Here is a 12,495-nt window from a genome sequence, read left to right as displayed (position 1 = left end):
ATTTATTTAAGGGCGGAAGAAGTACACATTAGGAATTGCGCCTGCGCAAGCCTCCGCTCTTTTAGTGCTATATAGAAACGTTTTCATTGACTGTTATTAGAACGTCAAAACCAGACTTCCAGCCACCAATAGGAACAGGCGTTTCTTCAACAGCTGTCTTCATTGGCTGGGGCGCGTCTCCACCAATCGGATGCCAGCGTCGTGGTCGAGCGGTTGGCCTTTTCGGTCCCCGTCTCTGTGCCCGTGAGTTGCCTAGAGTGCTCAAGAAAAGGCGCCTTTATATTGCATCTCTTTGGTTTCCGGAAACCTGGCCTGGTGGTTCCGGCGCAGGCTTTGGCCGGTGAGGGGCTGAGCGCGGCTGAGGAATGCTTGTGGCCCTTTAGGCCGTTCCCGCCTCTTCCAGCATGTCCGTCGTCCCGCCCAACCGCTCCCAGACCGGCTGGCCCCGCGGCGTCAACCAGTTCGGAAACAAATATATCCAGCAGAGCAAGCCCCTCACGCTCGAGAGGACCATCAATTTGTGAGTAGGGCTCGTGCCAGTTGGGGAAGGGTGGAAGAGGGTGGCGGCGGCGGCAGCAGCAGCAGCACAGCTCCTCAATTGCATGGGTTTCCCCCCTGCATACTCGTATTGCGCTCTTTCTTTAAGCAGCTCGACCCAATGAAAATGGTTTTATTTCACCTTAATTGCAACCCTGCAAAGTAGGCTGGTCCAATGAACATGGTTTTATTTCACCTTAATAGCAACCCTGCAAGGTAGGCTGGTCCAATGAACATGGTTTTATTTCACCTTAATAGCAACCCTGCATTCTCGTATTGCGCTCTTTCTTTAAGCAGCTCGACCCAATGAACATGGTTTTATTTCACCTGTATAGCAACCCTGCAAAGTAGGCTGGTCCAATGAACATGGATTTATTTCACTTTAATAGCAACCCTGCAAGGTAGGCTGGCCTGGGAAGTAATGACTACCTCACCTTCAGCCTTCTGCTCCTGCAAGGGGGGTATTTTATTAATTTGGAGGTGCCTGGTTTGCATGCCTGAGGGTACTGCTTGATTTCTTTATAGCTGAGGGGTTGCATGATGTGGAGGCACTTGACTGTTACGTATGCATTTAAGGTGTTCGTAGGCTGCTCGTTCATGTAGCTCAAAACAGTTTCAACAACAGTCGATGATATCATTTAAATTAAGAGGAAAAATCAGCACCGGTCGGAATAAAAAACTTCAAAACCAGTCTGCTAAAAATCTTTTCGTAAAAATTCTGCTGCTACATTTTTTATGAAAGCGCAACAGATGCGATGTGCTCGTTTTAATGGTGCAGGCTGTTCTGAATGGATAGTTGTGCCCCAGAAAAAAAGCTGTCACTCAAAGCGTTATAGAGTGGATACTAGGTAAAATATGAGGAGCGGAGTGTTTTTTGTGGACATAAACATGGAGAGGTAATCTGGTATATACATATGTGGTTTTTGAGTTGTGTAGGGCTTAAGGGTTTGCACTGCCACCCTAAACTGAATTTGGGAACAAATGTGCAGCCAGTGCAGATTTTCTGTAATGTGATTGGCCCTACTTGTTACAACCTCCGCTGAGCTGCTGGTTGTTTGTGCCACTTTAAATGTTTGTGTTGTCTTCATTTACAGTCCTGGTGTAGAGCAGATTGCAGTTACGATCTAGCCTTAAAGTTACAGTAGCATGGTTTCATGTTGCCAGATACAAGACAGGGAGCAAATTCTGAGGTATATGTAACAAAAAATCATTTGGATGTTGATTCTTTATCCCCAAAGCTGGAACTAAGAGTTCATGCAGTTTGTTGGCTGAGGTGGCCAGCAACCATGGTCTGGAGCTGGTGATACAGTCTTATGGTATTCACCTTTCTGACCAGTGTCAGGTCCATCTTCTCTGAATTCAGTTTTAGCTTGCTTTCATATAGCTTCCCAACCTCAGTTTGTGGGCAGAATCCATCAACCAGCACAGCAGCTTCTGGTGCCTTGTTTAAATATATACATCGCTGAATGTTCTCTGCATAACCCCATAGCTTTGGATAGTTGTACTGAGCAGTCTTGCATAGATATTGAATATTGTAGGTGAGAAACCCCACATGTCAGCCTCAGTAATACTGTCTCCAGATCTCTCCTTTTGTCTATCTGTCTGTCTGTTATGGTCTACTGACCCAAACCAATTAAAATTAGCATGTACAAATCAGAAAATATAATACCAGTTAAATTGCAAAGCAGCAAATAAAGTATTATAAACTTACACAAGAGACAAAGTATTAAAACAAGGAATTTACACTAAGAATCAGCATCCAGATTCTCTGGTTTTTCAGTCTGAATACCTGTGCCAAAATTTTTGCTGCCTCCAAAGAAATCCTGCCCCTTTTATCTTCTATCAGAAAGTAGACACAGGATTGAGCTGAACTTCCCCTCAGGTTTGACAATAGGGGGAAATCCTTAATTGGCACTCACAATGATACAGCTTACAGTCTAAATGAATGTGTTGGAGAGCTTCCATTTCCTGACAGCTACAGGGACGCACACTATGTGAGAACAGAACATCTTTGAACTTACCTCTCAGGTATTCAGAAGGGAATACATTTAACCTCTCATTATCCATGTACCTTGTGGAAGATACAGTAAAAAATTGTCTAATTTCAGCCAGCAAACTAGGTCAACCAAAAGCAGGTCAAGAATTACAAAGATTGTATTTTATTCTGATCAGGGTCAAAGGGAAGGTATTCTCTAAATGTGGAACACATATCTGTCCAGGGGGATAAGATGAGTGATGTTATATAGCTGTTGCTCTGCATCACATAAAATAATAGAGTTGGAAGAGACTCCAAGAGCCATCAGGTCCAATCCCCTGCAATGCAGGAACACACAATCGCCAAAGCCACCATCCCATGGCCCTGTCCTAGCCGCCCTTACCCTTCAAACACTTGCCTTGGTTGGTGTATGGGAAATACTTCACCCCCAAAAGGTGTCCATATATGTATCCCTTGATGATTTGCACTTGCATAGGCATTGCTGGATTTTGTTTTTCTGTACCGGGTCGTTTTATATGCTCAACAGCGATTCTGCGTTGCAATTATGAACTGACCCCCATATCCGTGCATGCGTGGTAAGATAGTAAGCTTGCAATTATATGGAAGCTTAGTCTGTGGCATTATCTTATTCCTGGCAATTCCAGAATGAAAGTTGTGTCTATCAGTTGAAGCAAAAATTGAGCCCTGAGGAATCTTTGAAGACTTTTTGGGTGTCTGAAGCTAGTAGTAAATCTGGTGCTGCTGCTTCAGAGGTTTGTGTTGCACATGAGAATTGTATGTCTGACCCATCCCTTTAAACTGACTGTTTTACACCTTCTCTGGCTTCTGTCCATGTTGCCTCTCCTCCCACTCTTGAAATACAAACAGTTTGCTCTTTGCACATTTTCAAGGAATGGCTCTTTACTGCCTCCTGCTTCATATGCTGAAATTCTCCCCTCATTCAATGCATCTCGTACTATATCACTAACCTATATATCATTTCCATCCCCCCCCACTCGCATTCTCCTTAAGTAAAAGTTTTAATATGTATGGGAAGCACTCCAAGATGCATTCTGTGTCACATGGTCACTGCTTCATCCTGTTCTCACCCTAGAGTCTAGGACAGTGGTGGTGAACCTATGGCACGGGTGCCAGAGGTGGCACTCAGAGCCTTCTCTGTGGGCACACGTGTGCAGACTTCATCATGTTGGGGGTGGAAAATCATGCCCCCCCCACATATCTAGGCTGGCCTTGGCTGCTGGGCACGACATGTAGGTAACCCTGTTAAGTGCTGTTAAACCCCACTGATTTTCATGGGAAGAGCTAAAGCACAATCCTTTACCTGGGAGTAAGCTCGGTTGCTGGCAATTTGGCTCAGTTAATTAGCCAAAGCATTGCTTCTAAACCCTCCTAGGGTTGTGAGTCACCCATTCAAAGCATTGCATGGTTGTGTCAAAGCAAAGCCACCGACTACCTCCAAACTTACTCCCGAGTAATGCGCACTTTGGAACCAACTGTTTTTTCTAAACTAAAACCTCAGTATTCAGGTTAAATTGCTGTGTTGGCACTTTGTGATAAGTAATTGGGTTTTGGGTTGCAGTTTGGGCGCTCGGTCTCAAAAAGGTTCGCCATCACTGGTCTAGGAAATATCCTCCCTCTCCATCACTTGAGTTGACATCTTGGTTCACTTCTATAAAGTCATGGCTGACTGCTATTCTGTGGATTGGTTTTAGAAGTTGGACAGGCCTCAGTAGTTTTCTTTACCATGGAAATATGGGCATGGAACCCTGTAGTAATGCACTGCTGACCCAGCAGCGCCGTGGTAGAACGTTGGGTGGGGGGGGGGATGAAACCTCCTCCGCGTCTCGCCTATTCCTTAGCGACGACCCTGCAGGGATGACTACAGAACCCTAGCAGGGGAAAAGTAGAGCTAGTGTTAAGCACTTCTTTTCCCTCCAACTGTAGTCTTGCTACAGATTGCTCCTGCTTCGGTGCTTTAATAAAGAAGTTGCAGTTGTTGCTTCAGCCATTAGAGGTGTTGTAGGACTGTTTGCTGTCAGAAGCTACAGGTGGGCCACCTTTAGTGGCTATTCAAACCTCAAGCAGGCCGTTTACATGAAATTATGTTTTGACGTATTGCCTCTTTCAGGTATCCGCTCACAAATTACACCTTTGGGACCAAAGAACCCCTTTATGAGAAGGACAGTTCAGTAGCTGCTCGGTTCCAACGCATGAGGGAGGAATTTGACAAGATTGGAATGCGGCGGACGGTCGAAGGGGTCCTGATTGTGCATGAACACCGGCTGCCTCATGTATTGCTGTTGCAGTTGGGCACGACTTTTTTCAAGCTGTAAGTGAGCATTGCCAAAGATGGCGCTGCCTAATGATGCCCTGAACGAGCGTTGCAAAGGACTACATAAAAATTAGTAGTTTGTGTCTGCGCTTTTCTTTAGCCGCTTGCATGGAAAGACTGTTCTAGGTCTTCAGGCATTAGTCGGTATTTTGATGCATTTCATTCTTGCTCAGTTAATTAGCCAAAGCATTAGTGCTTCAGTCCATCAATCGGATTTTGGTTCCACTCTTTCTCAATAAAGATCAAGGCTTTAACTGGCCTGATGTCATTAGCTGAAGTATGAAGCCAAGTCCACCCAGTTCTGTCATTATAAACCACAACACACTAATATGGAAGGCACCTACAAAGGCATTGCATAAAAATGTGATAATTCTTATATTTGTTCAGAACTATATTCTAATGCAGAAGCATACAACTTTCTCAACTAACAGAACTATCACCTTCCTGTGGAACAGAGTTTAGCTTCTTTTTACTTTGCAAGGCAGCTTACTGTGTAAACTAAACAATAGTTGTAAAATACACAGAAGTCCATGATTTAAAATCACTATTTTATCAGCCAAATGCAGTCTCAAATCAAGCTGTGCTGACCTGCTTTCTAAGGATCAAAAGTGAGAAGAAGCCATAATCCTTATTCCTTTCAATTTCTAAAATTGCTTTTAAATACTTGATTTTTGTTCACCTGGGGTCCTCTGAATTATTGTGAGAGAACATAAGCCAACTGCTCTTGTTGGAAAACTAAATAAAATTAATTGTAGTTTGACTATGTGACACACATTACTGAATTTTCTAAAACAGCTTAACATTTCTGAAAGGCTTACTGTATAATGGAAGATGCGAACTATGGAAATAGCCAGTATTGTTATTGGCTAGGGGCTATTTTGGAATTAGTTTCATAACTTGTGATAAAATTGTGGAAGCATCCCTGTGACATGTATTTTATTGTGATATTTGTTTTCAACAGGCCTGGTGGTGAACTTAATCCTGGAGAAGATGAAGTAGAAGGTCTCAAACGTTTAATGACGGAGGTAAGAGAATCGTGTCTGGATTTTTATCTTGAGGATCTGGGGTGGACTACAATAATACGCCATTTGTGATTGCATTCTTATGGAAAGTGATGAATGATGCTGAGTACATCTGTAAGATACTTGAGGACTGAACTACTTGGCTGCTGCTGGGCAGTCCTATCCAAGGAGTCAGGCAGCTGGCCCCGCCACTCCCATAGAGGTTTCCTGGCAGAGTGGGGAGGCTTAAAAGCAAAAAACGTCCCCACCGCCAAGAAACCACCACTTGCCAAAAAGGTGGCATAAGTCTAATGTCCCAGCAGCCAGCATCATAGGACTAATGGCCAAGAGGATAGGCCCCTCCCCTGATCCGGCCCTTCTACGCCAGTGGTAGGGGCACTGCGATGCTGGCGTGGCATCCAGCATGGTGTCCCAGCGCTGGGGAGGGCAGTGGCTGCACCCGGTGAAATTGCCCTTCTGCTGGGGCAAATGCCTTGGCCAGGGCAAATCTGCCAGCGTTGTGCCACTCCCACAGGCAGATTGGCCCTCCTCCTTTGGATGGGGCTGATAATGTTACAAATTATGTGATCAAACAGCACCTCGAGCGTCTTCTTAAACCGGTTAATAGATTCTTAATTACTTTCCCCCTGTTAGCATTCCTGTATTGATTATTGATCACAGTAACTTAAATACTTCTAATGATTTCATTATTCTGATGGGGCTTTGGTGATATTCAGAACCACCATCTGATCTGTGTTCATTTAATTTTTGTGCATACAGTAACAGTGTTCCTCTCGCCTTCATCCACCAGGGGGGAAAATGTGTGACAAATCATCAGCAGGGCTAATATGATACTTTGATTTACTTTGTAATGACTGTGCAAGGAAGGCAGAGAAATGCTGAAGTCCTGCGTTTTGGTCGTATTGTTAAAATGCTTACTGACATTTGAGCCTGATGCTGTGTATATGGCTGGGAGGGCTTAAATTAATCACAGTTCATTAACTAGGGTCCTGATTCTTCTTCTCATCATCCCCCCCCCCCCCCCCCCCCCCCCCCCCCCCCCCCCTGCTTTCACTGGTAACCACAAGCATAGCTTGGATTTGTAGGAAGCTTGCTTTGAATACCCAGGGCAAAAGGGAAACATTGTAGGGTTTGGTTCTGCTTGGTCAAAGCTGGTTCATTAAGAGATGTTGCTTGTATGTATACTGTAGGACTAACATGACTAATTTGAGATACCCTTTGTGCTGACATGGAGCATGTGAAGACTTCTGTTGCATCTGTGTTTTGACAGATATTGGGCCGTCAAGATGGAGTGCAGCAGGACTGGGTCATTGATGACTGCATTGGTAACTGGTGGCGGCCGAATTTTGAGCCCCCACAGGTAATAATTGAAGCTGCCATTAAAGGTGTAATTTATTGGACTTCTAGAAGACCCGTCCTGCGCTGTTGGGGCACGTTTACTCTACCCTGTTCCTCTGTATGCAAGTTTCATTAAAAACTGCCCCCGCCCAAAGGACACTCAGGCAAACCTGCAGGGAAGAGAATCCTTCAGCTGTAGAATTAGGACCAAGAAAGAATATTTTAACTGTGTGGTTTCCTTGAATTAGAGATGCATGAATGAGAATGATGGTATGTTTTTGTTTTTTATTTTGATGTGGTGCCATAGTTGGGTGGGAGTGCAGGATATACCTGGGTTGCACATGGGTTAATTGCTTTCTCTCTCAGGTATGTTTCCTCCAGCAATGATGCATGCCATTCTGGCCAGCTGTCTGACCCTCTGGCGTTGCAGGTGGGGGTGGGCTGCAGGTTGAAGGGAGATTCAGAGAAGTCCTAATCTGGGTACAGCCATTTAGATTTTATCTCTTATTTTGCCACCGGTTATAACTGCTTCACCTATGCTTATGGAATTCCCATTTCTGGCTAGAAACTAAAATCTTGAATTCATATGTTGCCACTAAAAAAGGTGTTAGCTTTAATTCTCAATGACTCTTTCTAGAATGTCTTTGGAATCTAGTTTCAGAATTTTAGATTTGGAATATTTTGCTGCATATGTTTCCTTAAAACTGATTACCTCTATCTATGAAAACACAAGTTGTGAGACCTGAAGTATGTGCTTCCTTGCCTTCTTTCTCTTTAAAAATGTTCCAGCCTGGTCAATTTAAAATGTTTTGCTTGGTTTGCTCTAATAAAAGGTTACTTTGACTTGAATAATCCAAGCTAGCCCGATTTTCTCAGATGTCAGAAGCTGAGCAGGGGCAAGCCTGTTTATTCTTTGGATAGGAGGCCACCAAAGAAGTCCGGGGCTGCTATTTAGAGACGGGCAATGGCAAACCACCTCTGAACCTATCTTGCCTTGAAAACCCTATAGAATCCCTGCACAACGCTTTGATGGGATTAAAAAAGGGTATCACACAGATTTTGTTCCCATTTTTGGTTTCTTGTAAGTAGTCCTGCGCAGGTTCACCCTTGATGTATTTTGAACTCTTTGGATGTGTTCACATGCTTTCCTTTACTAGAATCCACACACATGTTGAATTGTGCCTTTTTCATGGCTGCTGTGGGGGTGGTGATGAATCCCCATACTTACAGCATGTGACATAGAACAATTAGATGTATGAAGGCCTCAGTTAATCACATTTCTTTTCTCTTTTTTGTCTTCCACAGTATCCGTATATTCCGGCTCATATTACGAAACCGAAAGAGCACAAAAAGCTCTTCTTGGTTCAGCTTCAAGAAAAGGGTATGCTTCCTCTTGCCGGCTTTCATGCATATCTTGTGTCTTTAAGAGATGGGTGTAGAGCAGTGAACCTTAGAGTGTGACTTGTACCATCATGCACAATGATGTTGATAGCATTTGAATCCCATGAGTTCCTCCCAAAAATCCAAGTCGTGTTGTACACTTTATTGCATCCCAGTGCACGCTGAGGGTGAGCGGGGACTTAAGCAAATGCCTTCTACTGCAAGGCTTCTTATCTACTGTGATCTGCAGTTCTGTCACTGAAGCATCCTAAGAGTGCCTCCTGATCACCTTATTTAGCCTCACTGCAGTCTGGCTATGTATTATTTGATTTTGGGTTTTAAAGTCCAGGGTGGGGTTCAATCCAGCCAAAGTTACATACTTGTTAGTAATTTTGCAGTCACTGGGGAAGGTTAGGTATATGGTTAAGCTTGTCTCGTTGATTTTAGTGAGAGTTAAAAATGCTCAGCTCTGGCCTCATCATGCTTGTTCTGTGATATGCTTTGAAGAGCTTGCAATTGCCATCTGGGGTCTTTGGGAATCAACTGGGAAGCCTCAATGCCTTTTGAATAATTCCACGTTACATATGACACAGCGTTATAAAAAACAAGTTCTGCTGTTCTGTCCTTTCTTGAAGCCTGCTGCTCTCTAATTACTGCTCACTTGTATGTGTGTTTTAGCTTTGTTTGCGGTCCCCAAAAATTACAAACTGGTAGCTGCTCCTTTGTTTGAGCTTTATGACAATGCACCAGGCTACGGACCGATCATCTCCAGCCTTCCCCAGCTTTTGAGCAGGTAGAGTATTCTGTGTTCTGGTTTTTATTCTACAGTCTGCAGAAAGTAAAGAAGCTTTTCTCAGTCTTCTCTGCTTGGTTTCATAAGAGACTGGCTGAGTAATTGAGAACTGGGATTCATACAGATTAACAGCTGCATATCATACAGCAGTTTTTCTGTGCGTTGTTTGTTTCCCCTTGAAATTCTTAATAATATATTATGAATGATGTCCTTTTTGAAGAATCCTTTCTCCCATATCAGAATAATGTGTGTGATGATCTGGTTGTGGAGGGTTTTCCGGGCTGTGTGGCCGTGGTCTGGTAGATCTTGTTCCTAACGTTTCGCCTGCATCTGTGGCTGGCCTCTTCAGAGGTGTATCACAGAGAGAAGTCATACACTGTGTGACAGACTTCTCTCTGTGATACATCTTGGAAGAAGCCAGCCACAGATGCAGGTGAAACGTTAGGAACAAGATCTACCAGACCACGGCCACACAGCCTGGAAAACCCACCACAACCAGTTGAATCCGGCTGTGAAAGCCTTCGACAATACGTTGTGTGATAATCATTTGTGGAGGCCCTGTTCTGGATGCCTGCACCATCAGAAAGTAGACAGGTGGCTTAGCACCTGAACTAGGCTAGGTAACAAGGCAGATGGACATTACTTGCTACTCCTCCCTTTCCACCCTTACATTGGGAATTTATACTTGGAAGATTCATGATGGAATTCAAACTAGGCCTCTCTGCCATGTCCCCCATCTTCCCTATTATTCTGGCATAATTTTTCTTCACGTAGCTATCGGAAGAAGGGGTTGCTGTGACTTAAGCAAGCTCATATTGAAATGTTAAAATTTAAGGTGCCACTGGATTTTTGCTTTATTTTGGAACACGTACAATTTCTTCTCATCTGAAGGATCCATAATGACAGCTGATTTCTTTATCTTTTTTTTTGCAGGTTCAACTTTATTTACAATTGAATTTCTGTATTCCTAAAATGTGTGGCAGGAGCTGCCTCTGTGAGAACAGCTTTAAAATGTAGAAGGACACGTGATACAAGGATTTTTTTTTAAATTTCTCTTCCTCTCCATCCCCTTATTTTGCTTCCCAGATTTCTACCATCTGAATAGGAAAGTGAACCTTGACTGTTTAGGTCGTGGAATGATGAGTGTAGTTGCGTTTTAATCCCCTATGTTGTAATAGTTACCTGATTTTTTTAAAAAAAACATTAAACAAAAAAATGTGTTACATTATGTTTTGCTCTGTGTTTTTGTTCCAAAGAGACTGGTCGAGGGTCCTTTGCGATCGAGTGACTGGTACCACAGCATCCTCGATGAGGCTAAAAAGTTGTAGAGCAGCAGTGGCATAATGGTTAAGAGCAGGTGCATTCTAATCTGGAGGAACCGGGTTTGATTCCCCGCTCTGCCGCTTGAGCTGTGGAGGCTTATCTGGGGAATTCAGATTAGCCTGTGCACTCGCCAGCTTGGGCTAGTCACAGCTTTTTGGAGCTCTCTCAGCCCCACCCACCTCACAGGGTGTTTGTTGTGAGGGGGGAAGGGCAAGGAGATTGTAAACCCCTTTGAGTCTCCTACAGGAGAGAAAGGGGGGATATAAATCCAAACTCCTCTTCTTCTTCTATTTGCATACAGTCTGCAAAAGCAGTGTGCTTCAAGCTCACAACGGAGTCCTGGGGTTATATGAAATGACTGTGTGGGGGGAGTTGAGTCTACAGCAGGCTCTGAACCTGGAACCATGAGGGATGAGTCAGTGGAAGTTCAATTGGCAGGTTTTCTCTTGCCGCCTTTCAAAGAAGAGACACAAGGCAGGGCAGCCAGGAAGCCTCTGGACAGTAATAGAACAGGCAGCTCATGATGCTTATGAATTTTTTTCCCAATAAGTCTGAGGTGTCTGCCGAAATCTTCCAGATCTGGCTTTCTCTATGGTGCAAGCAGTGTGTGCTGTGGCTCTTGGTGGTGGTTATAGGTAGTCTCTGTATCTACCTCTCCTCTTGCCCAACTGGACCCAGACTCGACACGTGAATGACACAGACCCATTGTGATGTTTGTGTAACATTCAGTAAATTGGAGCTAATTGGTTGGCAACAAACCAGGATTTCAAACTAGGGTTTGCAGCTGTTCTGCGAGCTGTTATATTGCACCCTTGTGGTCATCTGGTCACAGGCATGGCAGCATTGGGAGGATGCTCTCCCCTGCCAGCAGGCCAAAAGGCGATTAGAAGCTGACAAACCGGGGTGTGTTGCTGATGTCTGAGTAACTAGAGTTTGTCGCACTAATTGCTGTCAAGGTCAGAACTTGAAAGGCAGGAGGCAAAAGAGAATGCCAAAGAAGTCTGGCATAGGAAATTTTTCTAGGGCCATTAATGTCACCAAGTTGTGATGAAACTGCTTGGGAAAGATGCCATGTATCTGTTATCAAACTTCATAAAGGGGTGGCCAAACTTGTTAAACTTAAGAGCCACGTAGAATAAACTTCAGATATTTGAGAGCCACAAGACATAAACAAGTATATGTTTTATTGTTATATGCAATTTTTATGTATAAATATTTTATATAAATATTAAGAAATGTAAATAATTATATTCATGTATGTAATTTTTGTTAACGTTAAATGTGAGACTCATTCTAGAAGGGAAGCTAAGGTTAGTTAGTTCCAAAATAAACAGGATTCTTGATGCTGTCATTGGAAGAAGAGGCCTCTGATCCACAAAAATCCAGCCTTGATTGTTTAAATATGACACCAGCCATCTAACTCTTAACTGTGGCATTTGCAATCCTTCGTGATCCCAGGATAAAAACCCAAGTGCCCATTTCAGGCTCAGATTACTGCTTTGGGACAGAGACTTGGGTGGGATTCAAGCTCTGACTCCCAAATAAGGTCACGTCTGCCCACTGAAATACGGCATGTTATCATAGAAGTGCCAAATTTCCACTTGACTGTCCCAGCTCAGGCAAAATGGCCTCTCCTCCACCCCCTGGTAAATATGGATTTCATCTTCCACACAACTAATTTTCCAAAATAATAAGATATGTGTTATTAAGTGATGCAACCCATGTCTTAAGCCGTCTTAAGACCTATTAACTTTCATCAGCGATGAATGCAATA

The 12,495-nt window shown here is 43.7% G+C and overlaps 1 protein-coding gene across 1 annotated transcript; it reads left to right on the top strand.

Moving 5' to 3' along the window:
- Positions 1–223: 223 nt before the first annotated feature.
- NUDT21 (nudix hydrolase 21) lies at positions 224–10,621 on the top strand. Its single transcript, XM_048515732.1, has 7 exons — positions 224–520; positions 4,662–4,862; positions 5,827–5,890; positions 7,158–7,247; positions 8,531–8,606; positions 9,284–9,398; positions 10,332–10,621. Exons 1-7 carry the CDS (start codon positions 405–407, stop codon positions 10,351–10,353), a joined length of 684 nt encoding a protein of 227 aa, XP_048371689.1. The 5' UTR covers positions 224–404; the 3' UTR covers positions 10,354–10,621.
- Positions 10,622–12,495: the final 1,874 nt, after the last annotated feature.

Source organism: Sphaerodactylus townsendi, linkage group LG14 (genome assembly GCF_021028975.2).
Source record: "Sphaerodactylus townsendi isolate TG3544 linkage group LG14, MPM_Stown_v2.3, whole genome shotgun sequence".
Taxonomy (NCBI): domain Eukaryota; kingdom Metazoa; phylum Chordata; class Lepidosauria; order Squamata; family Sphaerodactylidae; genus Sphaerodactylus; species Sphaerodactylus townsendi.
This window is presented reverse-complemented; position numbering and strand designations above follow the sequence as displayed.

Coding starts and splice junctions, on each gene's coding strand:
- NUDT21 (XM_048515732.1), top strand. CDS start 405: ATGTCCGTCGTCCCGCCCAACCGCTCCCAGACCGGCTGGCCCCGCGGC. Junction 521..4,661: donor CTCGAGAGGACCATCAATTT/GTGAGTAGGGCT, acceptor TGCCTCTTTCAG/GTATCCGCTCACAAATTACA. Junction 7,248..8,530: donor CGAATTTTGAGCCCCCACAG/GTAATAATTGAA, acceptor TGTCTTCCACAG/TATCCGTATATTCCGGCTCA.